Source organism: Macaca mulatta, chromosome 1 (genome assembly GCF_049350105.2).
Source record: "Macaca mulatta isolate MMU2019108-1 chromosome 1, T2T-MMU8v2.0, whole genome shotgun sequence".
NCBI classification, from domain to species: domain Eukaryota; kingdom Metazoa; phylum Chordata; class Mammalia; order Primates; family Cercopithecidae; genus Macaca; species Macaca mulatta.
In genome coordinates, this window is record NC_133406.1 from 26,854,036 (window position 1) to 26,873,731 (window position 19,696).

Below are 19,696 nucleotides of genomic sequence, written 5' to 3' on the forward strand. Positions count from 1 at the left end.
TGTGAAATCAATTGCTCTTGTATTCTGCAACCTTGATGAACACATTAGTTGTAGTAATTTTTTTGTGGAATCCTTAGGATTTTCTATACATAGGGTTACATCCTCTGTGAATAAAGGCAGTTTTATCCTCTCCAGTCTAGATGTCTTTCATTTATTTCTTGACTTACTATACCAACTAGAACTTCCATTCCAGTGTTGTATAAAATTGTGAGAGCAGACATCCTAGCCTTGTTCCCAATCTCAGGAAGAAAGCATTCACACTTACCATTTAAATATGTTGCTTTTTCATAAACCCCCTTAGGTTAAAGTTCACTTCTACTTCTAATTTGTTGAGAATTTTTATTATGAATGGTATTGAATTTTGTAAAGTGTTTTTCTGTGTCTATGATTATATGTGTTTTATCCTTTCTTTCATTATTTTTTTTTGTGTTATATTCATTGATTTTCAGATGTTAAATCTTTTTGGCATAAATCCCACTGGATCATGGTATATAAACCATTCTACGTGTTGCTAATATTGCTGATACTTTATTGAAGATTTTTTTGCCTCTATTCATGATGTTGGTCTGTAGTTTTCTTTTCTTGCAATGTCTTAATCTGGCTTTGGTATAGGACAATACTGGCTTCACTGAGTGAATTGTACTTCCTCCTCTATTTTCCAGTAAAGTTTGTGAGATTGCTATTATTTATTGTTTAAATGTGGAATAGAATTCATGAGAGTAGTTATCTGGGTATGAGCTTTGTAGAATGACTTTTAGTTACGAATTCAATTGCTTTATTTAGTATAGCTTTATTCAGATTCTCTATTTCTTCTTGAGTTTTAGCAGTTATGTCTTTCAATGATTTTGCCCATTTCCTCTAAGTTATCTAATTTAATGGGATAAAGTTGTTCCTAGTATTTCCTTATAATCCTTTTAATTTCTGTAGGGATAGGAGCAATGTGTCCTCATTCATTCCCGATTTTGATAATTTGTATCTTCAGTCTTTTTTCTTGGTCAGTCTAACCAAAGTTTTGCCTATGCTAATTGTTTCCAATAACTGATTTTTAGTTTCATTGATTTCTTCCATTTTCTATTTTACTGTTTTCTACTCCAATACTTATTTCCTTTCTTTTCTATTTCCTTTAGGTTTAATTCGTTCCTATTTTTCTTTTTCTGTTCTCTTTTTATTTTCTAGTGGAGATAGGGGGGCAGTCTCACTATGTTGTCTAGGCTAGTCTCAAACTTCTGGCCTCAAGTAATTCTCTCACTTTGCCTCCCTAAGTGCCGGGATTACATGAGTGAACCATCACACTTTGCCCTTTTTTGTTTGTTTTTTGTTTTTTGTTTTAAGGTAGAACCTTAAGTTGCTGATTTGAAACCTCTCTTCTATTCCAGTTCAGTCCTTTCTCCTTGGTTTCTTGATGTTCGAGTGTCAGAATACTCTACAACTTGGTCTTTGGACCCTTGATCTTTAGCTACACTCACTCTGTTATCATCTTGTCTAGTCTTACGGCTTTAAATATAATCTATATATTGACAGTGCTCAGGCCAGACCACTCCCTCTAAATTTTAGGTGCATATATCTATCCAACTGCCTTTTATCTTAGATATTAGACAGCTCTAGTTTAACAGGCCCCAAGTTGAAATCCTGCTCCAAGCCCCCTAACACAAATTTGCTTCTTCACCAATCTTCCGCATCTTAGTTAACAGCAATGCTATCCTTACCATTGCTCAGAACAAAATCCTAGGGTCATCTTTTAACTCTATCCTTGACTCATTTTCTCTCAGACCATAGATCCAATTCATCAGGAAATCCTATTAGATCTACCTGCAAAACATATACACATTCTAGCCACTTTACTACCTCCACTGCGAACCCCCTACTCCAAGCCACCATACTCTCTCACGTAGATTATATCCTCATAACTAATCTCTCTACTTCCATCTTTGCCCCCCTACATCTACTCTTAAAAAAATATAGCCAGAGAGGATTCTGTAAAAATATAAATTGTATCACCTCATTCCTCTGCTTAAAATTTGCCAACTCAGCCTATGAGAATAATGTCAACCCACTTTCAATAGCACACAAAGCCGTCCAGGATCTGGCCTCCAGTGATCCGTGTGACTTCATCTCCCACAACTGTCACTCTTGCTTACTTTGCCTTAGCCACACTGTTTCTTGAACACATGGCATGCTCCCACCTAAAAAAGTCTGTCCACTGTCTTATTTCCTGGAATACTTTTTCCCCAATATTTACATGGCTTATCCTTTCTCACCCTCAAGACTTTGCTCAGGTATCATCATCTTCTCCACAAGACCAACTCTGGCCACCTCCCTTTAAATGATATTCAACACCACTATCAGTACCCCCAACATTCATTACCCTGTTCATTTTTTCCCCTAGCACTTATTTACCTTCAAGTATAATGTATACTATACTTCATATGTTTATTGCTTATTGCATATCTGCTCCAATAGAATGCAAGCCCTTTTAGGGCAGAGATTTTTGTCAGTTTTATTTATGGATGCATCCCAAGGGACTAGGTATATGCATTGCATTTATCAGATATCTATTAAGTATTTGTTGAATGAATAAATTTAAAAAGCAGAACTCTTCTAGCTATCATCAACTGAAATGTTAGTTATGCCTTAAAAGTTGAATTTATTCATGCCTTCATTCATTCAACAAATATTGAATGGTTTCTCTTTGCCAGGCACTGCAATAGACAGTGGGGATATTCAAGACAGAAGACAGACAAGGCCCTGTTGACATGCAGCTTACTTACTAATTTTCTGTCTCTCCTTACAGAATGTAAAAGTAAAAAATATATATATAATTCTTGTAATAATATATGTTATAGCCAGGCATCATAGCTCATGCCTATGATTGCAGCTACTCAGGAGGCTGAGGCCAGAAGATCGCTTGAGCCCAGGAGTTGGAGTTATGACTGTACCACTGCACTCCAGCCTGGGCGACACAGCGAGACCCCATTTCTAAAAATGTAAGTAAATAAATAAATTGTGTTACAAAAACAATAGGATAAATAAGTAAACATGCCAATTATTAGGGGTAGTGAGCTAGGGAGTACCCCTTCAACTAGAATAACAACTGCACTTGATATGAGATGTCAAAACAGGATGAGGAAAAGCCAGTCATGCAGAAACCTGGGGTAAAAAAACATTCCAGGTAGACAAAAAGTATAAAGTTTTGGGAGGAAGATGGACCTTTGCAAGTTTAACAAACAACAAAGCCAGTATGATTTGAAGGTAGAGTATGAGGAGAAGATACAGTGGGATGGCATCCTGTGGCATCTATCCATTGTAGAGGCCCTAAACCCACCCTGACATTTGTAGTAAATTAGATGCATCCTGGAATGGTACTTTTATATCACCTTCTCTCTCCTGTGCTCCTTCCTCCCATATTCTTTTTTCTTTCAAGAATAAGAGCCAATGGCATAGACGAGCAGTATCATTGCTAAGAAATCTGAAAAGACTATTCTTTAGTCCATCTAGTACTCCTGTGCAAACAGAAAAAGTTGTACCTTCCTCAGAATATTTTACTGCCACCTGTTAGAAAAATACATAATCAATAAGAATATCAGCAACTCACTCATAATTGTACAATGTCCTCTATGTAGTATGTAGCAGCCCTGGTTGCACAGATAGAGAAAAGTAGCTCTATGCAAAATATGCAAACCAAAATGGTTCCATCTTTTCCTGTATGTCATATACCAAATGCTGCAGATGCTAAATATAAATATAGATTTACATGCATTGCAAATTACTACTATTCTGCATTAGCTACAGTTGGCTGCTGAGTCTGATAGCATTTTCCTCATGAGAAAAAGAACGAGTCTTTTTGAATATTAGTCAATGAAGAAAATACTGTGTTTACGGTAAAGTGATACAGATTTAAGTGGTTGTAACCACAAAGGTACCTTTATAAAAGTGGTCGAAGTCTTGATACATCCACAAGTGTTAGAAGTAGTGATCATCACACAGTCTAGCTGAAGAAGATACTAAGACAGTGTTTTCTTTGGAATGCATTTGCCTATATTATCTCATGTAATTCAAACATTATTTTTATTTTGTAGTTTCCTGTTTAAGTTTTTTAAAATGTCAAAGGATATTTTGGTAAAGTAACAGATTCCAAAAAAAAGGCCAAAACAAAACAAAAAAAAAAAAAACCCCGCATTTTCAAGCTTAATCCCAAAGAAGATCATTAGTTTCATCATTTATGCTAAAGTTTTCTAATTTAGGTAAGAAAAATGTGTGTCTTTGACTTTATGAGAAATAATCTGTGACACTGTATGCATCTGTGATTTCTAGATAAATAGCATTCCAATGCCACTTCAATATGATTAAAATTAATAAGCAACTAATAAAATCCATAAAGGATAGCTTTTCCTGGAAGTGTCCAATGATGGAAGAGTGCCACCTAGTGTTCAATGTGGATTCAACATATCCTGCCCAAAAAGCCATTTCACAAAGCCGTTTTACATATACCTTCAATTTTAGCCCTGTAGTTATTCATTAAACCATAGTAATTTTGCAGAGCCCTAGTCAAGTATCAAAATATGAATTCTGAATCCCTGAAAAAAATGTATATCACCTATATCCACTAGAAATTGAGTTTTTGAAAAGGAAGTTAAATTTCTTTGTATAGCTACATAAAAGCAAAAAAAGAGTTACAAAAAAAAAAAAAAAATTTAAACATCATGACCCTAAGTAGTAGGCTAGAAAGAATATGAAGTTCTAGGCTTAACTGGCTCAAATCTGGGCCCTACTGCTTTCTAGCAGTATAATCTTGAGTATTTTTAAAAACTGAGGTTTTCCTTATGTGAAAAGAATTTAATATACAGTAGGCATTCAATAAGTGATAGCTATTAACTATTAAGAAAAAGAGCTTTCCCATTCTGACTTATAAGTTAATCAGTTTCTTTTTTTAAAGAAAAGTGAAAGCAAGTTTATTAAGAAAGTAAAGGCATAATAGAATGCCTACTCCACAGGCAGAGCAGCCTCCTATTGTTTTTAATATATCCCCTCCAGTCATCAGGACTTTAGGAAACATTTTAATGAAAGGATAGCTTGTGCCAGGTCAACAATTTCATTTCTCTCTAATTCCTTGCATGAAAGAGAACCTAATCTAAGGGCGGGGGGTATCCTTTGCCCAATCAGCCCCAAATAAGTTTAAAGCTTTTAAACTTATTGATGAAATTATCAGATTCGAACAGCCACTCTTATGGAATATGAGTGACATTCAGTGAATTCTCTTCCACTGCTTTCTAACATGTAAAATCCATACACCTACAATGAACTCATTTTCAACAAAGGTTCCAAGAACATATATTGGAGAAGACAGCCTCTTCAATAAATGGTACTGGAAAAATTGGGTATTTATATGCAGAAGAATGGAACTAGATCCCTTTCTCTGGCCATATACAAAAATAAAATCAAAATGGATTTGGATTAAAGACTTACATTTAAGATCTCAAACTATGAAACTACTACTAAGCAAAATCCCTAAGACATTGGTATGGGCAAAAATTTCTTGAACACCACCACACAGGCACAGGCAACCAAAGCAATAATGGATAAATTGGGGCACATCAAGTTAAAAAGCTTCTGCATAGCAAAGGAAACAATCAACAAAGTAAAGAGACAACCCAACAGAATGGGAGAAAATATTTGCAAACTACCCATCTAACAAGATGTAATAATCAGAATACACAAAGAGCTCAAACAACTCCACAGGAAAAAATCTAATAATCTGACTAAAAAATGGGCAAAAGATCTCAACAGACATTTCTCAAAAGAAGACAACCAGTGGCAAACAGGGATATGAAAAGTTGCTCAATATCTCTGATCATGAGAAAAATGCAAATCAAAACTACAATGAAGTATCATCTCACCCCAATTTAAAAAAAGTTTTATCCAAAGGACAGGCAGTAACAAATGCTGGCAAGGATGTGGAGAAAAGGGAACACTCATACATTATTGTTGGGAATGTAAATTAGTATAACCACTATGGAGAACAGTTTAGAGCTTCTTCAGAAAACTAAAAATACAGATACCTTACAATCCGACAATCCCACTACCGGGTCTATACCCAAAAGAAATCAGTACATCAAAGAGATGTCTGCACTCCTGTGTTTACTGCAGCACTATTGACAACAGCCAAAATTTGGAAGCAACTTAAGTGCTCATCAAAAGAATGGATAAGGAAAATATGGTACAAATACCATTTTTAAAAATGTGAATTTTGTCAGCCATAAAAAAAAAGTGATTCCGTCATTTGCAACAACATAATGGAATTAAAGGTCATTATGTTAAGTGAAATAAGCCAGGCACAGAAACACAAGCATTGCATGTTCTCACTTACTTGCAAGATGTGAAAATCAAAACAATTGAACTCATGGAGATAGAAAGTAGAAGGCTGGGAAAGGTAGTAGGGTGTTGTGAGGAGGTGAGTGAGGATGGTTAATGGGTACAAAAAAAAAAAAAAGAAAGAGTGAGTAAGACCTAGTATTCAAGAGCATAATAGGTCAATAATAATTTAATTATACAATTTAAAATAACTAGAAGAGTATAACTTGATTGTTTTTTAACACAAAGGATAAATACTTGAGGAAATGGATACCAAATTTTCCAAAATATGTTTATTATGCATTGCATGCCTGTACCAAAATATCTCATGTACATACTTATATATTAAAGTATTAAACATATACTTATATATTTATAAATATTAAATATAGTCAGTATATTAAATTATCTTATATACACACATACATACACCTAGTATACTATGGATGTGTGTAATATGTAACATATATATATTATACACACACACACACACACCTGCTATGTACCCACAAAAATTTTGTTTAATTTTGTTTAAAAAAGACTGATTTCATGCCACATAAGCCTTGTATGATCTGGCCTCAGGCTACCTCTTTATCTCCTCTGCCTCACCTGCCTCTGCCACCCTCTCCCTCACCTTCTCTGCTCCAGTTACACTGGCCTTCTTGCTGGTTACTAAATAAACCAAGCAGGCTCCCACCTCAGGGTTTTTGGATGTACTATTTCCTCTGCCTAGACAGCTCTAGGGCTAGGATTCTCAGGGCTCTCCACATCATCACTTCATTCAGGTCTCCACTCATATGTCAGCAATGTAAGGAAGCTTCTCTGACCAGCCAACTAAATACCAACTTCTTCACTCTCTGTCTTGTTTGATTTTTTTTTCCATAACACTTATCAAAACCACACATTATACTATGTATTTGTTTATTCTGCGTCTCCCCAGAAGTGTTAGCTCCGTAAGGGTGGGACTTTGTCACTGATTGCTCAGAACAGTGCCTGGCACTCAAGAGAAACTTAAAAATAATTGTTGAATGAATGAAGCTAGAGCTCTCTCTCAGAATAAGAGTCCACTGTTTTTGACCCAGAATTCTAGACTTTTCTCTAGAGGTGAACAGCCCTGATCAAAACTGGTTGTCCACTCCTGGTCTCTACCAGTAACTAGCAGGGAAATTCAGTGGAAAGTTACCTTCCTTTCTTTTCAACTATCTTTTCAGAGGATTGTCTTTCTTCCTTGGATGTTTGTGCCTTTCTGCTCCCTGATATTGATATCTCTTCTCTGTAAATACAATACCTACTTCCAAGGACACTGTCAATTAGTTAAGAATCTTAAATGCCTTAAAAAATAGAAAACATTCTCTAAGTGTCAGGCACTATCATTAAAATAACAGATTTGCAAAGCTTTTGTCAGGTGCTAAAGTGAAAAAAGAAGAAGGTGAAGCCGGTAGGGGGACAGAGAGCAACTGGAGGTGTTACTTTAGAAAGGTGGACAAGGAAGTACTCTCTGATGAAGCGTCATTTGAACATAGGTCTGAAAATAAGTGGAGGAGCATTTTAGGCAAATGGAATAGCAAGTGCGGTTGAAGTGTATGTAAAACTGGGGGGAAAAAAAGATGTAAACTTTGAAAATGTATATCTCAAAAGCCTAAACCAAAAAGAATTGCTTAAAAATTATATGAATAAGAACTACCTCAAATACTTCTGAATAGTCACCAACTCTGTGTATCTTGTGTCCACTCAACACTCACCCAAAGGGACATCTGGGTCAATGAACAAAAATGTTTAAAAGCAAGTAGGATGGAGGGAAGCATCTGTTAAGCATTTAATTGTACAGGACACTAGTCTGAACCCTGAACAATGAATCACAATGACGGAGTTTCCTACTTCATTTCCAAATGCCTTCCAATCAGTTTAGGGAATCAATGTTGGCATTAATATGCATAAGTTTAATTTTGGATTTACACATATTCACGTTAAAGAGAACCTGAAGCTCAGTGAATGAAACATAGCAGAGAAAAAGCTGTGAAGTCAACTAATCTTTTTTTTAATTAGCATTCCTTCAGTATTAGTCTCTCTTCTGTGTCCCCACATTCAATAGGTCTCTATCTTAACACTTGGAAATAACAGCAGTAGCAATAGTAATAACAGCTAACATTTACCGGATGCTTACAGTGTATAAAGCATTGAGCTAAACAATTTATCATTTAATTATAATAATATCCCTATAAGGGAACCAGGATTATTATTATTATTTTTCTCATTTTACAAATGAGGAAATTGAATTTCCCTAAGTTAGTATTACAGTGTTACAGTGTATCATATATTTCTCTTCTTCTCTTTTTTTCTCTTCCTTCAAGACTGTGAGCTTTTTAAGAAAGAAATCTAGTCTTGTTCATCATTGTATCTCAGGTATATATCATGGTGCAAGAAGCCAAAAGTGGGCAGAAAGATGAGTTCAAGAGTCTCGGCTCTATATCTGAATATAAATGCTTATTATTTCAAGTTTGATTCTAAAAGTGTTCTAATAATGCATGCTACAACCTAGGTGTTAAAGGTATTGGGAGACAAGATAAAAATCATAAGGTCAATACTAATGTTTATGTGGAAAAGCTAGAAAAAAAAAGTGATCATATTATTAGAGAAGCCATTCTTTCTTTGGATAAAAACTTAAAAATTTTTAATTATGAAAAATATTCAGAAATCAAAGATACACAGATATTCACCTTTCAGAGATTTCAGTGCATGCAGTAAAATTCAATAAGGTACCTAAAAAGCAATATGGTTTAACATAAATGATAAAACTGTACTTGCCACTAGACGAAGGGGTTTTCAGTTTTTCCAGAGCCAAATTTCTGAGTGTAAGTGGCAAGAAAGAGACGGGGTCTGAATGGTCTCATTGTACTTTCACAGTCAAATTACTGAATAATAAAATCTCACATGACCAGCAATAAAAGTAAACATTCCCAGTTAATCTATTTAAGTTGAGTAGATATTCAGGGATCTCACACCTAATACCTGCTAAATACATATCACATATGTTTAGCTGCCCCTACCCACAAAAGTATATGACCATTATTGAAACTGGTCTCAAGACCCATCTCTGCCATTTCCCATGCTTCCCTCCCTTTTACCAGCTTTTTCTTGTTCCCATTAGGAAAATGAATCTAAAAACAAATTTAGGAAGAAGGAATTTAATATATAAAAGTAAATTTTTTAATAGCCACAAAATTGCATAACACCATTAACCTCAAATATTTATTTTTGAAGGTTGACATTTTAATCTCTTCCATTTTCCTCAACTATCTTCTCATTAGGCAGCAATCTGGTTAATATGAAAATAAGACATTTCATATGTATATTACAGTTTATAAATTACTTTTCATATCAACTTATTTGATCTTCACAAAAAATGCTTTAAGGTAATCTAAACAGAAAGTATTATTTTGATTTTATGGATAAGAAAATAACTATCCAGAAAGATTACATAACACACAGCTCATAAGTGCTTAAGCCAGGACTGGAATAAAGATTGAAATTTTAGATTTCTTGTTCTACATCAGTTCGTTTGTACTTCAACAAGCTACATCTTGAAAATAAGTACACAAGAGAGGACTGCAAAATCTGCCTACAAATAATAGTTTTAAAAAGGCTAACTTAATATTCTTCACTACAGTCAGACGATAAATCTTGAATTTTAACAATTTATAAGAGATATAAAACAATAATTACAAAGAAATATTGTAGGTAAGTATTAACAGTGCCTTTCATCTATAGAACATACAGTAATTTATATGTCTCTCAATATTCTGAGCAAAGCAGGTGACAGTTTTATTAAAAGTTCAAATCTATTGTTAGACATACGTGTGTAATGTATAGAAATACCAGTTTAGAGTTTAGAAGAAACAGGCACCATGGTACACTGCTAGCAGAGTATTCATTGACAAAACTATTTTGGGAGTAGTCTGGCAATGTATATTAAAAGTCTTGAAAATGCACATGACCTCACACACCCAGTTATTCCCTTTTTAATTTATTATAAGGGAATAATTATGGATGTCTATAAAAATGTGTTTGCAAAAATATGTTAGTTATTGTGTTAACAGAACAAATTAATAAATGGATTTTTTAAAACAGAATAAATGAAAGAATAAGACGTAGAGTTGTCCCTCAGTATTTGCAGGGGATTGGTTCCAGGACTCCTGCAGATACCAGAATCCTTAGAGGCTAAAGTCCCTTACATAAAATGGCATAGCATTTGCATATAACCTATGCACATCTTCCATTATATTTTAATGCATCTCTATATTACTTACAACACCTAATACAACGCAAATGCTACGTAAATAGTTGTTATACTGCCTTGTTTTTGTTTGTATTTTTTATCATTGTATTGTTATTTTTTTTTTCAAATATTTTCAATCATCAATTGGTTGAATCTGGATGCAGAAACCATGGATATCGAGGGCTGACTGTAGTTCTTAAAACTGATCTGGAAAAATGCACAAGATATATTAAGCAGGAAAAACCAGATTTCTAAACAATGAATATAATAGTATCATACTTTAAAGGATATATATATGTATCTGTGTGTGTGTGTGTGTGTGTGTGTGTGTGTGTGTATGAGTATATGGTGACCAGGATATTATACAAAAATATTAATAGCGATTGTATACAGGCAGTGTTATTATAGAAAAATTTAATTTTATTACTTTTACTTCTATATTTTCTAATTTCTAAAAATCACTAAGTAGTTTTCCTATATTTCTACAACAGAATAAGTTAAATACCTTTATAAATATATATAAAACATATATAGCATATGTATTTATCATGTAAATATTGAAACTACAGAAAACAAAGGATAAAAGTTAAATTTACATCTATCAGAGAGCTCTAGAGTCATTATGTGTGCATATGAAGATACATTTTAAAGAGTATAGAAATATGAAGAAGGCACAGCACATAAGATGAGTCAGGAGAGAGAACAATAGCAACTTATTAAGGCCAAGTGTCTAATCAGAAAATAAACGTGAATTAAGCAGTATATTTTAATAGCTACAGTTTCTCACAACTAATTAACAGAAAGTTTTAAAATATTGACAACTTTGGAAGTGAAGAAATTTAGGCAGTTTTTGAAAAAAAAAGTGAATACAAAGTTCATTGGGAATGCTGGAGATATTTCTGGAAAGTAAGATACTTCAATTATATGCTACAGCACCATCAAGAAAGGTAATAGGTGAAGATCACAGCAGCAAACATAATTCCCATGTTGAAACTATAATGCATACCCACCTGGAATATGTAGCTCTGCTCGCCACTCCTTAGAGTAGATATTATAGAAACAAAAAAAAGTCCAGAAATGGGAAAATACATTATGAAATGGCAACTATAAGGGATGAAATTAGGAGTCTCTGAAGTTCGAAGACAAGAGCAGGTCAGAAAAATATTTCCCAAAGTTTATAAGATCATAAATTTTACAGATAAGATAAAAATAAGCACCAAGAGACCAAATTAATATGGCAAAAATTTCAGGCAAATCCAAGGAAAATAAAATATTTTGATGGAATAGGTAACATATATAAGATGTATAATCCCACTGCATTTAGAATAAAATCCAAAATCCTTCCCAAGTTCCATAAGTCTCAGTATTTCTGGCTCCTTCCTGCCTCTCAGATCGCTTCTCATCTAGCTGTCCTCTCATTCCCTAGGCCCCAGCCACACTAGCTCCCTCCTATTCCTTTAATGCACCTCTGTGCTCACTATTGACTCTGCCTGGAATGCTCTTCTCCTAGGTTTCCACCTGGCAAGCTCTTTTTTATCACTGAGATCTCAGCTTAAAAGTCACATCCTCACAAGGACCTTCCCTGATTGTCCTACTCAAGGCTACTCGCTCTTGGAACCAACCAATATTGCATTACTTAGTTTAATTTTCCTCATAGTACTTATCATCATATGAGGTGATCATTCATCTATTTATTCATGTAAATTGTTTTTCTCCTAAACTAAGGAAAAAAAGAATTAAAGAGTTTTGTCATCAAGGAGGCTTTCCCTCACCACCCCAGGCTACTTCAGATCACTCTGTTTTATTACTAATTTCCACCTCACCTTGTCATTTTTCTTTTGTAACCCAGCTTACAGTTGCAATTTGTTTTCCAATATTGGTTTTTCTCCATAAATTCCATGAGGTAGGGGCCACGGTGTGCTATCTTATTAATCAATGTATAGCCACCAGTTACCAGCATATGGAAAGTACTCAATAAATACTTTCTTGAATAGAAGAATAACTGGTGAATGAGAAAGAATTGAGAATAAAAAGGCAGAAAAAGGAAAGCAAAAATAAATAAAAAGCTGCATGTAAAAAAAATTATGGCATTATATTAACCACTTACTATTCAGTTCTCCAAATACCACTGTTTCCTACTAAACAAGAATATACCAGGCTCTCAAGTGCATTTTAATACAATATATAGGAAAATAAACTTTTAAGTGTTTTATATCTGCAATTTATGCCCTATACTTTCTGATTCATTTTTTGTAAATAAAATCCTGTGGATCTTTGGAACTGCAATTCCTTCAAATCAACAATTCAACTAACAAAAGAAATTCTGGATAAATAAAAAGCAGATGCTGGCTGGGTGCCGTGCTTCACACCTATAATCCCAGAACTTTGGAAGGCCGAGGCGGGCGGATGACCTGAGGTCAGGAGTTTGAGACTAGCCTGGCCAAAATTGCAAAACCCTGTCTCTACTAAAAATACAAAAGTTAGCCAGGCATGGTGGCGTGTGCCAGTAGTCCCAGCTACTCGGGAGGCTGGGGCACAAGAATCGTTTGAACCCAGGAGGCAGAGGTTGCGGTGAGCTGAAATCACGCCACTGTATTCCACAGCCAGGTCGACAGAGCAAAACTCTGTTTAAAAATAAATAAATAAATAAATAAAAAAGCGGGTGCTGAAAACAAAACCAGAAAAGCTATTAGGAGAAACGTTATAAAGTTGGAAACTGAAAAGCATTTCATTTCATGGAATAAAAGTTTGTTCTTCAGTAATCATGAAACTGTCTTTGAAAGCTCTGTTCAAACCAACTTTGACTCATTCCTGTAATCTCAGCACTTGGGGAGGCCGAGGCAGGTGGATCACTCAACGTCAGGAGTTTGAGACCAGCCTGGCCAACATGGTGAAACACCGTCTCCACTAAAAACACAAAAATTAGCCAGGCATGGTGGCACATGCCTGTAATCCAAGCTACTCACAAGGCGGAGGCAGAAGAATCACTTGAACCCAGGAGGTAGAGGCTGCAGTGACCCGAGATCAAGCCACTGCACTCCAGCCAGTGAGACAGTGTGAGACTCTGTCTCAAAAATAAATAAACAAACAAACAAACAACTTTGAGACATTTTACTTCAAAACTTTAGATTAGTTCTTATGGAACATAGCTAATAATCTTTAAAGTTGTTCCTTATACTAACAGTTCATCTGGAGTAATGATATTCCAATAAATACTATATTTTAGAAGATATAAAACATGAATATCTCTGTTAGTCAAATGTATCTTAGAATTACCTTCTCTGTCCTCTTTATAATACATAAAAGTAAAGAAATTGATGAGTCCAGTATACGTTTCATCTTAAACAAGATGTATGAGAAACATGCTAAACTACACTTCCCTATCTCTGCTTCACAATATAAAGGTGGTTCTAGAATTTGGAAGCTACAATTGTAACAAACTAGATGAAGACAGAAGCTGATTAGATAAACTGCAGTGGTCAGGAAGCCTCACCAACAGAGCAAACAACCTGCATCTTCAGCTGCTTATTGAGAGGCCATAATCCTTTGCTACAATACATACAACAGTGGCTAGAGTGAATACAGAAAAGGGACATCTGCTTCTTAGGCCTGTTCTTTCTCATAAACAATTGACAGCAAATATGTAGGAGAGTGATCTGGATGCAGAAAGAAACTTGAAAATTTCACTCTAGCAATTTTAGGCTGTCGTTAATTCAAAGCTGTATCTGCCACACAACAAGAACATTTTCACTAGGTCAAAAGAGGAGTAAGAATATCTGCAGGCCTTGAGAGTTCAACTATTTTGCCTTTTAAACTATATATTAACTGAATGTGGTGGCTAATATATAGTTTAAAAGGCAAAATAGTTGAAATCTCAACATAAACATAATCCCAGCACTTTGGGAGGCCAAGGTGGGAGGATCACTTGATCCCAGGAGTCCAAAACCAGGCTGGGCAACATAATGAGACCTTGTCTCTACAAAATAAAAATAAAAATTAGCTGGGCATCATGGCACACAACTATTATCCTAGCTACTCAGAAGGCTGAGGCTAGAGGATCGCTTGAACTTGGGAGGTTGAGGCTGCACTGAGCCATGATCTCACCACTGCATTCCTGCCTGGGTGACAGGGCAATGTCCTGTCTCAAAAATAAATAAATAAATAAAACAAAACAAAACAAATAAAGTATATATTCTTTAAAGTACACTGTGTCTTGGACTTTGTGGATCAGGACTCACAGTAAGAAATACATTTTACATCAGAATCCAGTACACATCTAATACATATACAATTAAACAAAAGTTCATGAAAGTTACCCTTACAACATGTAGTGAATATGTTAAGCTGGTATTTTATGTCCTCTTTTTAATGCTGGCTACATACCACAAATTTGAGTAATGAGTTACCAGGTACAGTTTGAGAAACACTGCTGTATGTATACGTGTGGTCTGGCCTTTGCCTACCTCCCTAACCACATTTCATGATACTTTGTACCATACTTTCCCTACTGCAGCCACCCCTGCACCATCCCACCACCCAGTTTCTATTAGTTTATTACATTGAACCGTAAGTTTCTAAAATATACCAATCTCTTTTCTGCCTCAGGGTATTTGATCTTGTTGTTAGCGTGGCCTGGAACACTTCCTCCAGATCGTTGCACTTTGTATTATATTATTCAGGTCTCAATATAAAAGTTCTTTCCACAGAGAGGCCTTCATAGACCACCTAATTTGAAAAAGCCCCAGCCTGCAATCCCGGCAGGAGGAGTGGGAACAGGAGTTCATTCACTGCCCTTAGCATTCCTGGGAAGTCTGATAACAATAATGTAAGACAGGCAAAAAAAAAACAAAAAAAACAAAACAGTATTTAGCAAATGTCACTTTCCAACCTCCCTATGCCATTGCACAGGTCATTGAATTCTAACTATTGAAATTCTATTCCATCTTCTTTATGACAACTTTTCTGACTCTGATTGAGAAGCAGGGACTCAATTGCACAATGTGCCCCCAATTATTTTGTATTCTCTCAGACCACTTACCACATTCTTTCTTATTTTGTATTCATTCCGCAAACATTTGAGTGCCTAATATAATCTAGGTAATACTGTGAACAAAATAAACATCAATTCCTCTAACAGTTCACATTTTAGTAACAGTGACAAATCTATAAACAAGTAATTTCAACTGAATGAGGCAAGTACAATAGGAGAGACATATACTACATTAAATGGTAACAAAAAAGAATGAACAATCAACCTTTTTCTTTTTTTCTTGATTTCACAGTGTGGAGGGGAAAGCTCTGATTATCTGCACAGATTTTAAATTTGTATTTATTTATACTTTTTTAGAGACAAGGTCTTGCTATGTTGCTCAGGCTGGCCTTGAACTCTTGGCCTTAAGCAATCCTCTGGCCTCAGCCTCTTCAACAGCTGGGACTATACACATGTGCCACTGCACCTGACTCGACTCAACCGTCTCTGAGCAGGGAAGGAAGGCATCACAGCAGAGACACCTACACTGGGTCTGGAAGTGAATCCACCTTTGCAAAAATTATAACAGTGAGAGGAATCTAACCTAACTGACTCCATATTGCTTCTAACCTCACAAAGCTAACTGCCCTTGCTCATACCTGGGCATAGGCAAGCTAACTATGGGAGAAATGTATAGTTTAACTTTGAAGCAAGGATGGTAATAGTCCCTTCCAAAACTGACCCCCTCTAGAGACTAAAACTGCCTTTGTAAGACTAATAGAAGGCCGCAAAGTTAGGATTCTAAGAGGGATCTAAAATCTGCTAAGATATAGGCATAGGTAAGCAATAACCAGCTACTGGTCCTTGCTTTTCTACAATTTCTTACTATTCAGAAGTCATGTAGCCAGAGGTCACAAGATTTGTAACTTCACCAATTGCTCCTTTAGATAACATCACTATTATAAAACCTAAGATTGGTCTTGATATATTTTTCAGGCTTCTGCATTCTGGCAAACCTCCTGATGCCACCCAGATACATGACTCATACCAAGAAACTGACTCTACTAGTCCTATGACTCTCACCTAGACAACTGACTCAGCACAGGAAGACAGTTTGGAAACACCTATAAATTCATCCCCAACCAATCAGCAGCACCCACTCCCTACCCACCTGCCCACAAAATTATCCCTAAAAACCACAACCTCCAAGCTGTCAGAGAGGTGGATTTTAGAAATATCTCCTATCCTGCCACTCAGCTGCCTTGCCTCCATTAAACTCTTTCTCTGCTGCAACTCCTGCATTCTCGATGTTTGGCCTTTCTGGGAAGCGGGCAAGAAGAACACGTTGGCCTGTAACAGGAGAATAAATAAGAGTTTGGCAAGCAACAAGAGGGTGCAGGTATTCTGTGTAGAAGGAATTGCAAGTGCAAAGTAGAAAGAGGAGGCATACTACCAGTTTGAAGTTGCTTGGTATGTTCAATGAAAAGCAAGTAGCTAAAAGGCAAGATAATTTTTTATAAAAAAAAAAAAAAAAAAAAAAAAAAAGGTATGGAAAAGGAAAGGCAAAAGCTAGACAGAGAAGTGCTTGTTCATGGAGGAATTTGTGTGCCACTCTAGACATTTTACTGTAGGAAATGGGGATTCTAGAGTTTTAAGGAGGTGAGTAAATCAACAGGCTGGGTTTTTAAAAATTCCTTCTTGTGGCAGAGAAAATAATGGATTGGAGAATTTCCAGACCAGACTGTAAAAGTCACTATTAAAATAATCAAGAAATGAGGAGATGACAAACTAAAATTTGATCTAGTGACCAACTGAATATGGGAGAAATAGGAAAGGGAGGAATGTAGGATAACTCTGATTTCTAGTTTAGGTTACAATATAGTAGTAGCAGTATTTAACTTGGTGAAAATAGGAGAAACCAGGAGGAAAGATAGCAAGTTCAGTTTTGGTCATATTAAGTTTGAGGGACCTTTGAGACAGATGTGTCCGGGAAGCAACTGAGTTAGGCATTAGTAGATCTGAGAGAAAAATTGAAATTTAGAAGCAAAATCAAAGGTGTTAATAGAATCCATGTGAGTGGACAAAATCACCCAAGGAAAATGTCTAGACTAAGAAATGAAAGTAATTAAGGAGTGAATTCCAAAGAATGACATTCAAAAACCAGGCACAGCCAGTAAAAGGAATTAATGACTATGAACCTCAGTTGTCACAAACAGACTAAGCAATATAAATTTTGAGAAGTAATTACTGTATTTGGCATTTAAAAGGCCTTTAGAAACTTAAGCAAGAACAACTTTCTTGAAGGCATTAAAGAAGCCAGACAAAAGACTTTTGTCTGTTTGATATAAGTAAAAATAATATCCTTTCAATAAGTTTACTGATAGATAGGAGGACTGGGAAATAACTGGATAAACACAGGATGGATGACATGGTTTTGCTTTATTTAATTTTCATAAGATGTGTGACTTGAGCACTGAGTAGAAGGAACTGAAGAGGAAGAGGCTGAAAGCACAGGAAAGAAAAAAGACAACTGGAAGCGAAATGTAACAGATGGAAGCAAATGAGATCAAAAGCAAAGATGGATGGATTATCCTTTAATATCCCTTTCTCTACACTAGAAATACAAGACTAAAGGCTTGGCAAAAATATAGATCAGTGTGTAGGTTGGGGGCATGAGGTTGAAGAATTGTTATACTCCATCATGTTTAGAAAGGAGAAATGAGAAGGGCAAAAGACAGGGTTTATAAATGGAAGGTTTGAAAATGTCTTTACAGAAAATGGGGCAGGGGAAAACTGGGGTAACCAAAAGGATTGCTGAGTAGTATGAAGAAACAAGGGGTGATGGGTGGGGGCTCTGTTTCTAAATTCGTAGCTATAACTATCTAAAGATCTTTCTATCTTCCAGTCCATTATCCATAAGTGCTTAAAAGACACGATAGTTAAGTGAATTAACTAGAACCCTGGTACTCTCAAACATGTGGGTGAATTAAAATCACCTACAGGTTTATTTAAAATGCAAATACCAAGCCCCATTCCTTTCATTCAGAATTTCCAGGGGTGAAGTCCAAACAGTGAATTGCAGAAGCTCTCCAAGCAATCCCAGGAGAAATTTCTGTTTAAAAAAAAAAAAAAGAAAGAAAAAAAGAAGAAGAAGAAGAAAGAAAAGAAAAGCAAGCACAGACCTAGAAGGTAAGCAACTGGACAGACGAGAGCTGATCCAACATACATCTGTTAATGGCCCTCGTGGGGGCGTGGGGCAGTGCTCTGCCACTCAGAAAAGCAAAAGGACTCCAAGATCTAGGGAGATTCAGATTAGTGTTGAGACAGTCACATACACACCACCCCACACTCTTAATAAAGCGCGTTAATGTGAATCTGTGAGCATGAAAAATGCCACGATGAACAATGAAAACACATAATGTTGTTCAAAACAGGTGATTAGACTCGATGCCTTACCCTGAATTTTCTGTTTCATTACTCTAGAGACTTAGTAGCATCAGTGGAATTCAGGGTGCTGTAAGAAATACGGAGAGCGAGTAAACTGCAGTAACAGCCCATGGGAAGGGGGAAAGAGATAATGAGGAGAAGGTCGGGAGGACAGGACAACTTTAAGTGCCCATCCGCCCGAAGACTTGGAACGCTAAGTAGCTAGGACCCACAGCCGTTATTCTGACATCCCCTGGCACTCACCATTGTCTCAGGATCTCAGCACTAGAAAATAGGTATCGTTGAGACAGGAAGACACCACCACCAACACCATCATCCGGTTACTCAGGCAACAGAGCACCGCCCACTGTCGCACGGTGCGTGGGACGCCACCGCCCCACCTCTTCGTCCTTAGTGGCTGGGAGTAATCTCAGCTGCGTTCATCCAATCGACAGGCCCGCCCCTCCACGCTGTCGCCTGGGGCTACGAGACGCCGTTTTTCTGTTTCCGGCAGTTTTACTTCCGTTTGTTTAACAGCTGGCCCGGAAGTTTAAGTGAATCTGAGGCTTGGGCTCCAAAAGTTGCTGTACAGTATTTTATTTTAAAGTAGACATCTGTCCGCTTTCCACTTACGGAGGCCTTACAGTGTGTGTTCTGTGTTACTTGAGTTTAAACTC

The 19,696-nt window shown here is 36.2% G+C and overlaps 1 protein-coding gene across 4 annotated transcripts in view; it reads right to left on the bottom strand.

The window, feature by feature from the left end:
• The window catches only part of NME7 (NME/NM23 family member 7), a 207,825-nt gene extending 188,452 nt beyond the window's left edge, over positions 1-19,373 (bottom strand). For 2 of the 4 annotated variants that reach the window (XM_077999557.1, XM_077999550.1), the window contains exons 1-2: positions 19,284-19,373; positions 19,050-19,107 (exon numbers count right to left, since the gene is read on the bottom strand). Coding sequence is in view for 2 of the 4 variants with exons in the window: in XM_028850168.2 (XP_028706001.1) it covers positions 19,284-19,286 (3 nt within the window). In the remaining 2 variants the exon portion in view is untranslated. The remainder of the gene's footprint in view (positions 1-19,049; positions 19,108-19,283) is intronic. The other 2 variants (XM_028850168.2, XM_015125004.3) reach the window with 1 other exon arrangement.
• Between the last annotated feature and the right edge of the window lie 323 nt (positions 19,374-19,696).